Source organism: Argentina anserina, chromosome 3 (assembly GCF_933775445.1).
Source record: "Argentina anserina chromosome 3, drPotAnse1.1, whole genome shotgun sequence".
In the NCBI taxonomy this organism is placed as follows: Eukaryota; Viridiplantae; Streptophyta; class Magnoliopsida; order Rosales; family Rosaceae; genus Argentina; species Argentina anserina.
The window spans coordinates 33,308,628-33,323,705 of NC_065874.1; the positions used below are offsets into that span (position 1 = coordinate 33,308,628).

General features: G+C 36.8%; 3 protein-coding genes across 5 annotated transcripts; 1 reads left to right on the plus strand and 2 right to left on the minus strand.

Moving 5' to 3' along the window:
• The first annotated feature begins 2,672 nt into the window (after positions 1-2,672).
• Positions 2,673-4,627, plus strand: LOC126789302 (transmembrane emp24 domain-containing protein p24beta2-like). The gene is made up of 5 exons (XM_050515432.1): positions 2,673-2,786; positions 3,215-3,424; positions 3,591-3,777; positions 3,895-4,002; positions 4,309-4,627. The coding sequence occupies exons 2-5, from the start codon at positions 3,215-3,217 to the stop codon at positions 4,440-4,442; spliced, it is 639 nt and encodes a 212-aa protein (XP_050371389.1). The 5' UTR covers positions 2,673-2,786; the 3' UTR covers positions 4,443-4,627.
• A 569-nt stretch (positions 4,628-5,196) lies between these two features.
• On the minus strand, positions 5,197-8,060 carry LOC126786346 (protein NOI4). Its single transcript, XM_050512141.1, has 3 exons — positions 7,914-8,060; positions 6,114-6,299; positions 5,197-5,553 (listed from the first exon to the last, which is right to left on the minus strand). Exons 1-3 carry the CDS (start codon positions 7,917-7,919, stop codon positions 5,509-5,511), a joined length of 237 nt encoding a protein of 78 aa, XP_050368098.1. The 5' UTR covers positions 7,920-8,060; the 3' UTR covers positions 5,197-5,508.
• A 653-nt stretch (positions 8,061-8,713) lies between these two features.
• On the minus strand, positions 8,714-13,641 carry LOC126785943 (pentatricopeptide repeat-containing protein At5g55840). Of its 3 annotated transcripts, none has more exons than XM_050511625.1 (5): positions 13,438-13,641; positions 9,687-13,096; positions 9,512-9,598; positions 9,319-9,400; positions 8,714-9,152 (listed from the first exon to the last, which is right to left on the minus strand). In XM_050511625.1, the coding sequence occupies exons 1-2, from the start codon at positions 13,574-13,576 to the stop codon at positions 9,849-9,851; spliced, it is 3,387 nt and encodes a 1,128-aa protein (XP_050367582.1). In that variant the 5' UTR covers positions 13,577-13,641; the 3' UTR covers positions 8,714-9,152; positions 9,319-9,400; positions 9,512-9,598; positions 9,687-9,848. The 3 variants fall into 3 exon arrangements, with proteins under 3 accessions (XP_050367582.1, XP_050367581.1, XP_050367580.1); XM_050511624.1 differs by having other exon boundaries at positions 8,714-9,162; XM_050511623.1 differs by having other exon boundaries at positions 8,714-9,400.
• Between the last annotated feature and the right edge of the window lie 1,437 nt (positions 13,642-15,078).

Sequence of the window (15,078 nt, forward strand, 5' to 3'; positions counted from 1 at the left end):
CCCTAATTCATAATAATAAAATAAATAAGATGGTTACTTTCATTTTTTAAGTTAAAAAATACAATAAATAATCTTATTAACCTTTATGTATCAATTGCTACATAGATTCTTATTAAATCTTCGTTGAGAGAAAAAATTGTTCAATAGATGTTAGAATTTTTTGTGTTAATTTGATTATTTGGTGAATTTCAAATCAATGAATGAAAAAAGAACAATATTATTAATTATGAATTTAGGAGATTTGAGAAGATGGATTATATAATTCTAAAAAAAAGTTTCGATTTGTTTATAATAATTGAATATAAAAGTAGAATTGGAAATATATTAATGGATGGTAGATTGATTTGAAATCTAATAATGATATATTAATTATGGGAATTTTTAGAAAAATATGGAGGTCTAAATAGTATTTTAAGTATTTATAAAAATAAAAATGAAGTCTATTAAGTGGGGAGTTCCAAATATCGTTTTTGGAGATATGAATAGAAAACCTCATGTTGTATGTAATAAAGCAAAGAGCAGTGATATAAAGCCTCACAGATTTAGACCTTAAATGCCTTAATCATATGTGTCAAGTCTAGTCACATAGACTCATCATATCATTTCCAAAACTATGTAACATCATTGTTAAGTAAAAATACCATCAAATCATTTCAAAATTAATGGTTATTATTTATTTTGAAAATATCTAATGGTTATAATTTGTTATTTATATTTGACTTAGTTTTTCCCTTAATTTAGTTTCATTACTTAATGATAATTTCTTACCTCTTTAGTTTCAAGGATTTCATGAATTTAATTAATATTTTAAAATATTTTCTTTCCATATTTAGATCTTTTGACTTTTTTTTTAAAATTTACTAGTTAGTGGCTTAGTGCAATTGTGCAAGGAAATAAAAATTTGCATAAAAATACGATTTCAAAATGAATTTTGTTAGAATTACACAATATATTTAGTGCAAATTATAAATTTGTAGATGATTTATCTATAGGGCCCTTATATATTTGTGTGTATATTCATATGTATTCACATATTCAAAACAAATATGAAAAAATATTTAAGAAAAATATGTTAAGGGAAAAATAGAATTCAAATGTATATAATAAAATATGGTTTTTATATATTTTCAAAAAACAAAATCATGGTTTTCTACTTAACAATGATATTGCATAAATTTAGAAAGAATACAATGTGTCTATTGATTAGGATTGACACATAGGATTATGACATTTGAGGCCTAAGTTTTCCTAAAGCAAAATAATATGGCTATACTTACTTTGTGTCTTAACTTCAGCAATTTGTTATTCAAATGTTGTACTTAAATTAAAGTTTCGGCTTTAGCATGCGTGACAATGGACCGGGATCCTCTCTTAATGAAACTTTTCATAATATTGCCTAATAAACAAATCTTGGCAATCCATTGTGAATCAACAACCAAGATGAGCTAAATTTTTAAAAATTCTCCTACCCCTCTCTCACCCAATTCCCTCACTCTCTTTCTCCCCCCCCCCCCCCTATCAACCCCAACAACTTTATTTTTTGCAAATTAGATCGAGTGCTCTTTGTCTTCCATCCCCATTGCGCGCTGCCATCTACACCCAATCACTGTTGTCGATCTCTTCTTTTCACCATGAAATTATTGAGTATTGCCGTGTTAATTACATGAATAACATGGTAAACACATAAATTACTTGCATATACCATTACAATGTTTCATTGCTTTGTATAATTTGATTTTGAAGAAAGACTCAACTTCTCGACGAAAATAAGAAGAAAGACCGCAACTCCAACTAAACCAACCATAACGTCAAAGCTATCTAGAAAAATTAGCTTTTCTCCAGTTCGATTGTCTCACTGCTCCTCTGATCTTTGTCCTTGTATTTATCACTTCAAGTTCCAGCATAACTGCAACACTCACAAAAAAGAGAGATCGGCGGTAGCGGCGACCAAGGTGGGGGGGGGGGGGGGGGGTAGCTGGCGGCGACGATGGGGCTTATAGGCGGCGACAACGGTGGGGATGGAAGATAGAGAGGAGTAGATGGCGGATCTAATTTTGTAGAAAATAAAAGTTGGGGCTGAGAGAGGAGAAAAAGAGAGAGGGGTAAGAGAAATTTTTAACAATTTGGCTCATCTTGGCTGTTGATTCACAACGAATGACCAAGATTTATTTATTAGACAATATTAGGAAAATCCGGTCCCGTGACAATCTACCTGTGACAATCTACTCATAAGGCCAAAATTGAACTCCCCTGTGCTATTCCAAATTTTTATGTTATTGAGATATAATTAATTAATAATGAAATACCATTAACGTTACAACCGTTATTATCCACGTGTACATATTTTAACGACGCGTCGTCCACCTCGTTCTAAAATTAAAAATCGCTTATTCACCAAAAGAAAAAACGCTTAGGCGGGTAAGCGCCCGCCTAGAACTATCGCAACTCAAGTGCCTAGGCGGTCTAAGTGGGTGCTAGTGCGGACAAAACGATCACAAGGTAAAGCCCTCAGTCGCCTAGGCGGGCAAAACGGTCGCAAGGGAAAGCGCCAAAGCCCTGTTAATTACGCGAACCCAACGACAAACGTGACATGTCGTTTTTTCACGAAGCGACAGAAAGTAGTCGAAACTCGAAAAGCTAAAGCGTTCCGTGTTGTTGCAGTCTCGCTTCCCTGAGATTTGAAACTAAACAACACAGACTCTCTTCATCATCATCATCATCATCATCATCATCTTCTTCTTCTTCTTCTTCTTCCTAAGTGATTCTGGGCGTAATCAAATCCCAAGGTAAATCCCATATCTGTCATAAATTTTGAACCTTTATCCGTTTATATTTTCGTCTGTTCGATCCTTATGTTACTCTGTTTGGAACAAAACTAATGAATATGATTATATCATATAGAATGAGGGCACCTCTAATTTCCTTGCCCTTTTTTCTCAATCTCTAGAAAGAGTGAAGCTTTTTTTTTTATCATGTAATTTCTGAATCAGATTATTGTGGAGTTCGTGGAATTATTGGGTTTGTGTCTCTGCTTGTGAAATATAGTTTCTGGATGATTTCTTAAGCAATTTTTTATTTATCAAAGTTTGTTTGTCTTGAGTTCTTGACTGAATTCTTGCATGAAATAGGAATTCAAAGACGAGTTGTCAATTGTTCTTTGGATTTGGTTTGGGTTGAATTTGCAAGTTGTTAACAATCCTAATTTAATCTACAGATGCAAATTGGGGTTTCAAGTTGTGCTGCTGTTATACTGTTGGCATTTTTGTTGAGCCTGCAAGGAGCTTTTGGGATCAGATTTGTGATCGACAGAGACGAATGCTTCTCGCATAATGTTTTGTATGAAGGAGATACTGTCCATCTCTCTTTTGTTGTAATTAAGGTTGATGCTTCTTGGCATTATACTCAAGATGGTGTTGATCTTGTGGTAAGTCCCATGTTTTTCGACTAAGTTTGGTTTATAGTTTGCAAGCTTGGCATATCTCTATGTCTATATGCATATTCATGTTATGCAGAGGCTAGTGGCATAGTATTATGTTAGTAATGAACTGGTTACCAATCCATGATCTGTGCAATGTCTGTGGAATTTGTAGGTGAAGGGACCTTCTGGTGAGCAGATACACGAGTTTCGTGATAAGACAAGCGAGAAATATGAGTTTGTTTCTCGTCACAAAGGAATCCATCAGTTCTGCTTCACCAACAAGTCACCTTATCATGAAACCATAGACTTTGACATACATGTCAGCCATTTTACATACTATGATCAGCATGCAAAAGATGGTGAGGCTTGGTGCTTTGTGGAAGTCTTTATTTGGTTCAATATTTAAGTCTCTGAAAACTGTTGAGCTGGTTGGAAAATAAGGTTGGACTTACAATAGTTTTGTGGCTTATCTGCAGAGCATTTTAACCCTTTGTTAGAGCAGATATCAAAGTTAGAGGAAGCTCTTTACAACATTCAGTTTGAGCAGCATTGGCTTGAGGCTCAGACCGAACGTCAGGCAATAGGTATTTGCTGAACTCTAAATACCTCCTCAAGCAACCTTAGCAGATGAGGAAGTGCCGTCCTTTATATTTTATTATTGATAGATTCGAACTTAATAGTTAAACACTTCTCATTGTCATTAGTTGTGTCATTAGCTTAAGGCGCAACTGTCATTCCCTTCTCACTTTTGAAGTATTTCCTTAAAAAAATGTTGCATATTTCATCTCTTTTTTCTATCTCTCATGTGCCTATGCTGTCTAATTGTGAAACTCACAAGCTTTTGGATTTGTCCATTCATTTATATATAATTTGATCAATCATTGATGCAGTGAACGAAGCAATGAGCCGGAGGGCAATTCACAAGGCCTTTTTTGAATCGGCTGGACTTGTTGGTGCCAGTGTTCTCCAAGTTTACCTTCTCCACCGTCTCTTTGAACGGAAGCTTGGGATGTCCAGAGTTTGACCTTTTTACAGTCACTTGGGATTTCGCTCTGACTATTCAGTAGTTAAATTTACACATTGTTGTTCCATGCTTCTGCCTTGTTCTCTTTAATATACTGTCCAGCAAGAATAAATCTTGTATAGAAACCATCAGTTTGGAAATTCTAATCTAATCTCATGATTGTGGAATCCTTGATTTCACACATATGCTTGTTTTTGCCACATATTTTAGTCATATATATCACTAGCTATCACTATTACCACTACTTCTAGTCTCTATCTGTTCTTTACATGAAGCATACTGTATTCTCAATATGCTAGTCCCAAACTGCTAATGTGTTAGTTCTGTTATCTTCAATCCTAAAGGGGTTGGCTAATGCTAGTGTGGAGTTCAAAAGCTGCAAGACCTTTGAAACGAGATGAAGAAAACCATAACCTGTTGGAAGTACGAAAACAATTCATCGTGATCGGGTTGAAAACAAGCAGAAGTATAGATTTCGTGATGGAAACACGTATTACTAACATTTTGAGTATTTGACACTTAATAGCACTTCTGTGAAGCCCAAAGAGGCAAAGACCATTCACCAAATCCCAGAAACATTTCGAGTCTTGACATTTATAACACTTCTGTGAACCCCAAAGACCATTCACCAAATGCCAAATAAAATCCGCGGGCGAGGGTTACTAATTTTAATTCCATTTTTTCTTTTAATTGGTAGAGATACCAATAAGATGGGAACATTCTTACAGCCTGAAGTCGTAAAATATTTCAAAAGAAAGAAAAATCATTTCACAAACAAGACCAGTTTGATAATACAATGAGGGAAGAAAAGAATGTCATAAGCAAAGCTCTAAAGTGTGTAGCATAGGTAAGAAAAAGACTGAAACAGATTGGCATCTAATAAAAATCACATCAGACAATATAGATACAATAAGTATTTGTCTTCTTTACTCCTCCCATCACAAAGCTTTTCGCCACACAATAAATCCATCACTGCTATACAGCTCCTATCTTTGGAAAAATATGGTGGAGCCAGTTACAGAACAGGCTCTTCAGTTGAAGGCTCTTATATGTAGGAGGGACCTCGTCAAGATTGTGTGGGTGGTTGGGCCATGCAGCAAAACCATTTTTTCTGAGAGCCAGGGATCACAAGATAAGTGAAAGAAAATTGAGACAATGAGATTGAGGAATGAAATAATAACACACCAAGAAATTTTATATTCTATATAGAGACACAAAAATAAAGACACTCAGATTCAGAAAGACTTTATAATGTGCCAAACAAAGAGCATATATGTGTTAATAGGTTTAACGGAAAGATATAGCACCAATCTTCAGGACCTCTTAAGAGTTTTCTACTGATACTTAAGTAGCTGGGCAGATTAGGGTAAATCCGTCTAAAGAAAATATAATTGGAGTTCTGATGTTCCAGTTCTGTTTCATGGAGCAATATAATGCTGATAATATGACCAAACATTCCTTTCTCTTTTTCTATTTTCATTATCATGGCCGTAAACGTTACAAGTCTTTTTTTCTATTCCCAACTATAGTTCCATATAAGAAGTTAGTAACATTGATATTAAAGCTTTACATGAAGTGATTGTACAGCCATCACTTCAAAAGCAAAAGCATTTAACACATATAAGATCATATACACAATAAATAAGAGAATAATATGAGAATATATCTTACAGATGATGGCCTTCCAGGTTCCACTCCAGGCCTGACATTATTCTGCTCCGCCTTGCTTGGTGACTCAGGTTTTCCACCTGTCTTTTTTTCATCCCTAGCCTTGTTAAATATCACAGTAAACCCTTCTGCTGAAGCAGGATCATTGACATCCCATTCACCAAATTTTGGGAGAGGCCTGCCCTTGTCCTGTTAGAGATCAGTAAAGTATACCCATTAATATCCAGACACAACATAGGGCAGCCAAGTAATAAGAAACTAGTATCTTTTCAAGTAATGAGCAATTGATTTATGTTTATATATTCACCACATGTAAATGTCAAAACTTATATTCAATACCATCAACAAACTGAGAAGCAAGAACCAAAGTCAACGTGATCTGAGAAAAGGAATATAATTACTGTGGAATCCAACCCAGAGACCAGTTTTGTAGCAAAGTTAGTCTCATGGATGACATTACAAGTTCCCACTAGGTGATAAACTACACTAATCCACGTAGCCTCTAGTTTATACAACTCTATTATTTTCCATGAAATTAGCATACGCAGATAACAATTCAGAAGCAAAAAAATATCTTCTAAACTGCAGAAAAGGACAGACAATCATTGTGTTACATTTCTAATCACCATGAGTTTCTCAAGGTTGGCAGAAGAATACAATTGCACCGACTAGACGGAAGAGACACCCCCTAGAATTTTACATGGCCACATGACCACTCCCAACAGAATCTTTGAAGAAAAACTCAATCTAATCTGGTTCAAGCCTTTTCATTATCCCCAAAACACTTGGTAAGCCTCTAAATCAGAAACTAAGACCTTAATGGTAAAAAAGAGTTAAGAACCTAGCTAACACTATCTTCCTGAACTTAAACTCAGTGGTGTGTCTTCAGAACTGCCCTAACAAATGAGAGTTGAGAGATAACTCTGTAACTCTGATAACACGACTACAGGGAACCAGCTCAAATTCTCGTATATAACGTTACTGAATTTAACATTAGAAAGCAAACAAAGTTTTTATACCAGGGAATCAAGATGATGGTTTTCAGGAAGCATTAAGCATGTAGATACAAAAGCAATCACCACGCAAAGCAGCTTATGTTCAACCAGAAACATCACGACAGTAAATCAAACTAGCAGAAGAGGAAAATACTCGAATCAAAATCACGAAGCAATCTACCAAAGATATCTCAGTCATTCTCACAAAAGCGCTACGACACAAGTTTAATCCACCAGAATCACATCAATAGGGTTTTCTAAGCACAACACCAATTCATTGCAACTACAACTCTCCTGATACACAACCTCTCTCTATCCGAAAACGACGAAAATCCAAAGCAATCATAAACAGAACATCTTCATCCAGCACAAAAATCATAACATAAATCCATCGTTTTCAATTTTAACAATATCATATACGATCAATCACAACAAACTCAAACCAATACTTAATCTAAACAGATTCTAAACTCAACAAAAAAAAAATTTGAAATTATTAACCTCCTAACAATCATATACAAAACTAAGAATCTAAATCTGCTCCTCCAAAATCGAACGAACACCATAAAAATTTACAGGAAAACAAAACCTAAGCTCTCCAAAATTAACGCAAAAACAATATTAGAGAATTCTGATCCGAGCGAATTAGAACTAAATTAAAACGGATTAACGAAGAAAAATCTAATATAATATAACTCAAATCCAGCAGATTGATGCTTAACAGAAATAAAATCTGAAAAAAAAAGAGGAAAAAATATATAGTTAGGTTTGGATTTGAGAGAATAAGAAGACGAAAGCGATTACGTACCGACATGAATTTCGATGATCAAATTAAAAAGGAGGAAACTTTTTTCCGGGAAAATGGAAAATGAGTCGGAAAAGTAGTACCAGAAAATAACGAGAGAGAGAGAGAGAGAGAATATGAGAGAATGTTGGGCCGGAAATGGGCCTATTATGGAAAAGCAAATCATGGCTTTAACGGTTTTTTATTTATACTTGATTAGACGGCGTTAATGGGTTGACGGGGGGCGAGTGAGCAGTGACGTGGGGTGGCGGGCGGGTTAACGGAACGGGGTGGTGAGCTGGCAGATGGAGTAGCTGTAGGGTTGCACGGGGGCAGAGAGAGAGAGAGAGAGAGAGAGAGAGCTGGGAATAGCTGGCATTGCAGATTAAGCCAACAATTTAATTAATTTAATTTAATTTTATGGAGCTATTTCAGTGTCGTTTTTATTGATGAAAATGATGAGTGTGATACAGTGAACATGTTTTTTAGTGATGAAAATGATGGTGTAATACGGTGATCATGTTTGTAGTGCAAGTCTTGTACCTAAAAGACGAACGTAAGTTTATCATGTTTTACACACGATCATAGTTATTTTTTAATATATTTTTTTCACATTGATTCGATGTGTTTGGACCGATCTGTAAATTACGTGGTTTTACAAAGAAATAACACACTCGAGTCAATAGAGTCGATGAATTTTTTAATGCTTCCGTAATACCACGTGAGAATGACTTCAAGTTTGGCACACAGTCTGCTTTGGCCAAGCCTTAAGCTATGAACATAATTGTAATCTGGACCTGGCTTAGCCAAGAGGGATTGATCGAAATAGCAAAACCAAATTGTATTGAGAAAGATGGGAATATTCACATTCATACAAAACAATATCAGAGTATATTTGTTGTTACAAAGTCAACAAGAGCAATAGCATCCCTGTATATGTATTGCTAGATTCTGTCTGCCATGGTGACGGCATCACATTCCTCTGCGAATTATCATCAACATATGTGGTTGCAATGTAGCCCCTGTGCTTCCAATACCAGGTGCAAATTGGAGATGCTGATATAGACGCCCCAATTCATCTGGTTTCCATATATCATCAGCATATTCGGTTGCGATTATCATCGTGTGCCGCCATCATCAACGTGGGAACTGAAGATATTTCTTGAGATGCCCAATTCATTTGGTTCCCTCATCTGTGGCCAACATCTTTCTCTATCAAAGAGCTGTTTCCTCCACATTTATTGGCATGTGATGTCTGAATCTCTGTATATACCTTTGAATAGTCATGAGTCATGAGCCACAAGTAATGACTGCCTCAGATAATCCGTAGCATTTAGATAGTTACAAACAAGAAAGAAATCAATGATGAAGTAAGACCAGAAATCAAGATGAAAGAATGAGCTGCCTAATGGAAATAGAACTCTCATACCTCGGAGTAACTCCTACACATCATATGAGAGGGTCTTCAACAGCACTCCAGAGACTCATTGCTTGATCGAAGCATCAGCAACCTAAATAGAACAGTAAGTAAGTTGAATTGTAAATCAAACCTCTTACAGCCTTGTAGTCACATATAAGGAATAAGACAGAAAACATGCATATAAGAAACTGAGCAAACTTACATAGAACGAACAATTAGGCAAACATAACGCACCAAGAAACATGACACCTAAGCAGCCAAGAATCAGGTAGACTGCATCTCATCAGAACTAACAGAAAGCAAGCCAATTCTAAGATATGTGTTTGTAAAATAATGGTAAAAATGAATAAGGAATTGAAGAACTGAACAATCTATACCATTATTGTCAGCTTGTATCATGACTTTGATAAGAAATGAGAGTCCATGTCAGTCTCAACTCCCATCAGACCTCAAGTAAAAAGCCCATATCTGTACTTGGGAGAGGCCATTTCAGTCTCATATACTGATTAATGATGTTGCGTCACATCATCAATAAAGTATCATTTCCATTTATTGCACCTCCAAGATCTTAATGTTCCAATTGCAACATTCAATCGCTCATGCAGTGGTAAGGTGACTCCATCAACATTTCCAGATATCAACCCCCTTTCCATTAATTCTCCCAAAATCTCTTCCCCTCCAATAAGATTATTACCAGAAGAAACAGCAGCAAGGAGAAGAGTGTACGTTGTTGTGTTGGGCAAGAGACCACTTTGTTTCATCTCCTTGTACAGCTCAAATGCAGCCACCACATCACTATTAGCACAAAGGCCTGAAATGAGAACATTAAAAGCTGCAACATCAAGTGGCACACCACAATGTTCCATTACACCCCTCAACTTTAAAGCCTCTGCGAGGTTGGCTTCTTTGCAGAACTTGTGCATCAAAGTAGTAAAAGTAGCAGTTGTTGGAACAAGTTGCAAGCGAAGCATGCGATCAAGAACCAACATCGCTTCTTCAACCTTTCCACATTTCGCAAGCCCTCTAACCATAGCACTCTCAGCAATGTCACAGGAAGTAACACTGAGAGCTTCCATCTGATCTTTTAATTCAAATGCTCCCTTTATATCTCCCACCCTACACATACCATTAATTATAGTGAAATAATTTGTATACTTGGGAGTAAAACCTTTGGCCAACATTTCAAACAGAAGACTACGGGATGCCCGGAAAGCTGAAATTCTGAACAGTCCATTCAAGAGTGCCCCATAGGTGTCTATATTAGCAGAAAGTCCATACAAATTCATGACACTAAGTAGCTCAAATGCCATCCGCATCTTCCCAATCTCAGCATACTTGCTAATAAGCAAATTGAATGTTGAAAGGTCAGGTACAGCACCTTCTGTAATCATCTTGTGCAACATTTTGTGGCCAATATCCACCTTACTTGACTCACATAATCCAAGAATAAAAGAGTGACATGTCAATTTGTCAGGCAAAAATTTGAGCCTGATCAGGTCTCTGTACACCATAGAGCATGCCAATAAGTCTTGGTTCTTCGAGTATCCATGCAAAAGAATGTTATATGAAGACAGATTAGGGAATAATCTTCGGCTCCCCATAGTTGAATAGAGATCATTTGCCTTCATCATCTTTCCCATCTTCGAATATCCATCCATCATTACATTAAGAGCAATGGTATCTGAGTACAAACCTTTGTTCTCCATCTCTTCAAAAAGATATGAAGCAGCCTTAGATTGGCCAATCTTAAAAAGGCCATCGAGTAGACAGGTGTACACTATGGGATTCGGTGACAGAAGTCCTTGTTCCATCGCTCTTTGAAACAAGAGGATGGCAGCAACCATTTTTCCCTTTCTGCATAGCCCTGCAAGAAGGCTACTGTACGTATGAGTATCGGGTAGGACATTATTCTCAACCATCTCAGCAAAAAGGACAACAGCCTCTTGCAAATTCCCAGACTTACATGTCTCAGAAAGTATTGTATTGTACACAACAGTATCAACAGCAAATGGAATGCTGTGGAGTTTCTTCAAAAACTTTCTTGCCTCAACCAAATGACCACCCTTGCATAGCCCTTTCAGTATACTTCCAAAAGTAAAAGGACTTGGCTGATGACCTAATTCAATCATTTCATCAAACACAGAGAATGCCCCTAAAGCATCACCCCTGTTTGCAAACCCATTTATCAAACAATCAAAAGAAACAGAATTGGTACCCAGACCGATGCTGCTCATATGATGCATAAAATTTTCTGCAGCACCAAGGTTCCCAGCTTCACAAAGCGCAGTAACCAATATGTTACAAGTGAAATGGTCAGCACTGAGGCCATTAAGATTCATAACTGCATAGATCTTTAATGCTTCCATTATGTTGCCCATCTTGCAACAGTGGTAGATTAAGGTAGAATATATTGTTTTATTAGGTGCAAGCTCCGCTCTATACAGTTTACACATTATCTCGCTCACATGTTTCATCCTCCCAGCTTGGCATAATCCATTGATAAGCACTGAAAATACTATGATATCAGGACTCACACCATCCTGGATCATCATATTTAGAAAATGAACGGCTTCATCAAGCAACCCATTTTTACATAACCCATCCATGATTGATGTATATATAATGCAACCACTAACAATCCCATGCAATCGCACTTTCTGAAAAGTAGTTCTTGCTAAATCAAACTTGCCTTGTTTGCACAGCCCATTTAAAACAGCACCATAGCTGACTTCATTAGGTCTTAGTCCCACTGCTTCCATCATGTCCAACAATCTGAAAGCTTCCTCAAGCTTACCCTTTTGACAGACCCCGTCAATTAAAGCATTATAAGTAACACAATTTGGTGAAAGATTAAACATCGACATTTCATCAAAAACCTTGGTAGCAACACCAATTTTCCCCTCCTTAACAAACCCATTGATTAGGATATTGTATGTAACTTCATTAGGAGATAACTTCTTCTTTCTCATCTTCTTCAACAGCAAATAACCTTTTGCACTACTACTGTTTCTACACAAATCCTCAATAAGCATGTTATATGTACATACATCTGCTTCAATACCCCTAGAAGCCATAAGATCAATAAGCTCAAAAGCTGCTTTATACCTCCCCTTCTTGCAGTACCAATTGAGCAAAGTATTATAAGTAACTACGTTAGGAACATAACCACTCTTTTCCATCTTCCTCAAAAGATAACTAGCTTTACTGAGCTTCCCATCCACACATAAAACACTAATCAATATATTAAACGTACTTACATCAGGGCAAACATTCTTAGCCAGCATATCTTTGAAAAAAGACCAAACTGATGCAGCCCTCTGGTCCTTTGCCAACGCAGCTAGAATCAAATTACAAGTATAACGCGACGGCCTAAACCCCCTTAAATCCATCAGATAAAAAGTTTCTACTGCACTACCAACCATCTTCTGTCTCAAGTAAACTCTAATCAGAAGGTCAAAGACTGAAGGGTTTGAATTGCAAAGAGGGTAAGTATCCATCAAAGCACCGAAAATCGATTTCGAATCAACATCCATCTGTGCTAAATGCCCCAAAATCAACCTGGAAGATTCATACATTCTAGCTCTAGCAAGTATATGAGTTGTAACAGAGAGTATATGAGTGAGGTGATTGAGTTCCAAACCAGGCTGTTGAATTACCCAGTTGAAGAATTTCAGGGCCAATCTTCCATGCACTGGTCTAAGAGATGCCAACCTATACTCCATGTGATTCAGTGACTCCCATCGGTCTATAGTGAGAATCGAGTATATGCTTTTCTCCATTTCTGAACCTGTTCAATCCCAAAAGTTAAAACTTTGGCCTCAAAATCAAACACCCTCTTCCCAAATTGATACTTTAGGCATCAAACAAAACTCTTCCTATATTTGAAACGCAAGCATAAAATAAGACACCATCTTCCCAAAGATTACAAGTTTGGCCACAAACACAAGTACCCTCTTCCTAAAATTGAAACTTTAGCATCAAAACAAACACCCTGTTCCTAAAAATGTACATAATAACAAGCACTATCTTCCCAAAGATTCAAACTTTGGCCACATGCACAAATACCCACTTCCCAAAATTGAACCTTTTAGCATCAGAACAGAGAGAGAAGTAGAGAAAGTGATATACCTGAGGTTTGAGCCCTGTGTCTGAAACCATTTTCTTTGAAACTGGTTTTGACATTTTGAGAGGAACCGCCGTGAAAAGCTCTGAGCTTTGAAATTGTGTGGGAAATTTGAGAGAGTTGTTTAGTCTTCGGAAGCAACATCGAGTGTGGTGGGTAATGCTTGTTTGTGATGACAAGTCTGCACAGCAGACACCACCTATTTTTCGGGGGAGATGAACACTACTTTTCTCTGACGGATCCGACGGCTGAAATAAATAACAAAAATATAATGATAAGAAAATTAATAGATCAATTGGGAAGCTTTGGGGTTTGGAGAACAAATGTCCAGGGCTCAGTTGCTACTCTGCCTACTCATGCTTCAAGTGTTTACCTATCTATCATGTTCTCTTGTGCTTCTTTACCTATTATTTGTAATTTTCTCTTAGTACTGTCATATGACTCCTATTAAGTCTCTAATTTCTTAACTCTATATCACATTGTTACACTCTTTCTTAAATAATGAGCGTTATAATACATAGGTTTCAATGTGTGACTCATGATATTATTTTAATTGTAGTTACCGAAGTATTTTACGGTTTCATTAATGATACGGTGCGAGATTGTCGTTCTAATCCTCAATCAAGTTATCATGTGATTCATGTCTATATATTATAGTGTCGAAGAGATGAAATATAGTCCGGATTTGTCCAAGGTTCACATAATGAGAGTTTAGCTTAAGAAATTAGCACGTAGAACACCTACGTCATTTATTTGGTTCTTTTATCTATTGAAAGCTCCTTCCTTTGTTTAAGGTAAAACACCAGCCAAAATCGTCGAACAACTCAAACTCTCTGATTCTCATAGGAAAAACACTAACAGAAATTGTTGAAGATGATCCGAAGAGCTGCTTCCTGTTCTTCTTCTTCTTGGTATTCTCATTGCCGCACCACAGGAGGTGTGCCTTCTCCTCCTGCTGTGCTCATCGCCGTCAACAATTACTTGGCTTTGAATCAAAGAGGAATTCAACCTGACACGATTACATACAACTCGCTTATGAACGGTTACCGTCTGCGAGGAGAAATGGATCAGGCTAGACAAGTTTTCGATCTAATGATTAGCAAGGGCTCTATGATTGATGTTTATAGTTGTAGTATAGATGGATATTGCAAGAGTAAAGAGGTCGATCAGGCTTACAATTTTTTTTCAGGAAATGACCTGTTGGGAGCTTGTTCCAAACACCGTCGCTTTTAACGCTCTTATTGATGGTTTTTACAAAGCAGGGAGAATCCAAGATGCAGAAAAGGTCTGAAATGCGAGTTCGTGGCCGACTTCCAGATGTTCAAACTTACTGTATAATACTTAATGGCCTGTGTAACGACCAACAAGTTGGAACTAAATATCGTAGGCTACAATACTATCATCGAAGGTTTGTGCAAAGCTGGGAAAATGGATTATGCAATGCATGTCTTCTCTAGTTTGCCATCAAAGCATATTCGACCTGATGTGTGGACATATAATATAATGATTTTGGGGTTTTGTAAAGGAGGCCTGTTAGTTGAAGCTGAGAAGTTGTTTTTCGAAATGGAGGGGAAAGGCCTGTATTGGGAAAACGCACATTGGTTGATTTCCACCCGAAAGCTGAAGTTGCTTACAAGAAATATGCA

Excerpts from the sequence above, each read along its gene's own strand:
- LOC126789302 (XM_050515432.1), top strand. The coding sequence starts at position 3,215 with ATGCAAATTGGGGTTTCAAGTTGTGCTGCTGTTATACTGTTGGCATTT. Across the intron at positions 3,778-3,894 it reads TGATCAGCATGCAAAAGATG|AGCATTTTAACCCTTTGTTA; the intron begins GTGAGGCTTGGT and ends GCTTATCTGCAG. Across the intron at positions 4,003-4,308 it reads GACCGAACGTCAGGCAATAG|TGAACGAAGCAATGAGCCGG; the intron begins GTATTTGCTGAA and ends TCATTGATGCAG.
- LOC126786346 (XM_050512141.1), bottom strand. Across the intron at positions 5,554-6,113 it reads AACCTGGAAGGCCATCATCT|AAAAAATGGTTTTGCTGCAT; the intron begins GTAAGATATATT and ends CCTGGCTCTCAG.
- LOC126785943 (XM_050511625.1), bottom strand. The coding sequence starts at position 13,576 with ATGTTGCTTCCGAAGACTAAACAACTCTCTCAAATTTCCCACACAATT. Across the intron at positions 13,097-13,437 it reads ACACAGGGCTCAAACCTCAG|GTTCAGAAATGGAGAAAAGC; the intron begins GTATATCACTTT and ends GGGATTGAACAG.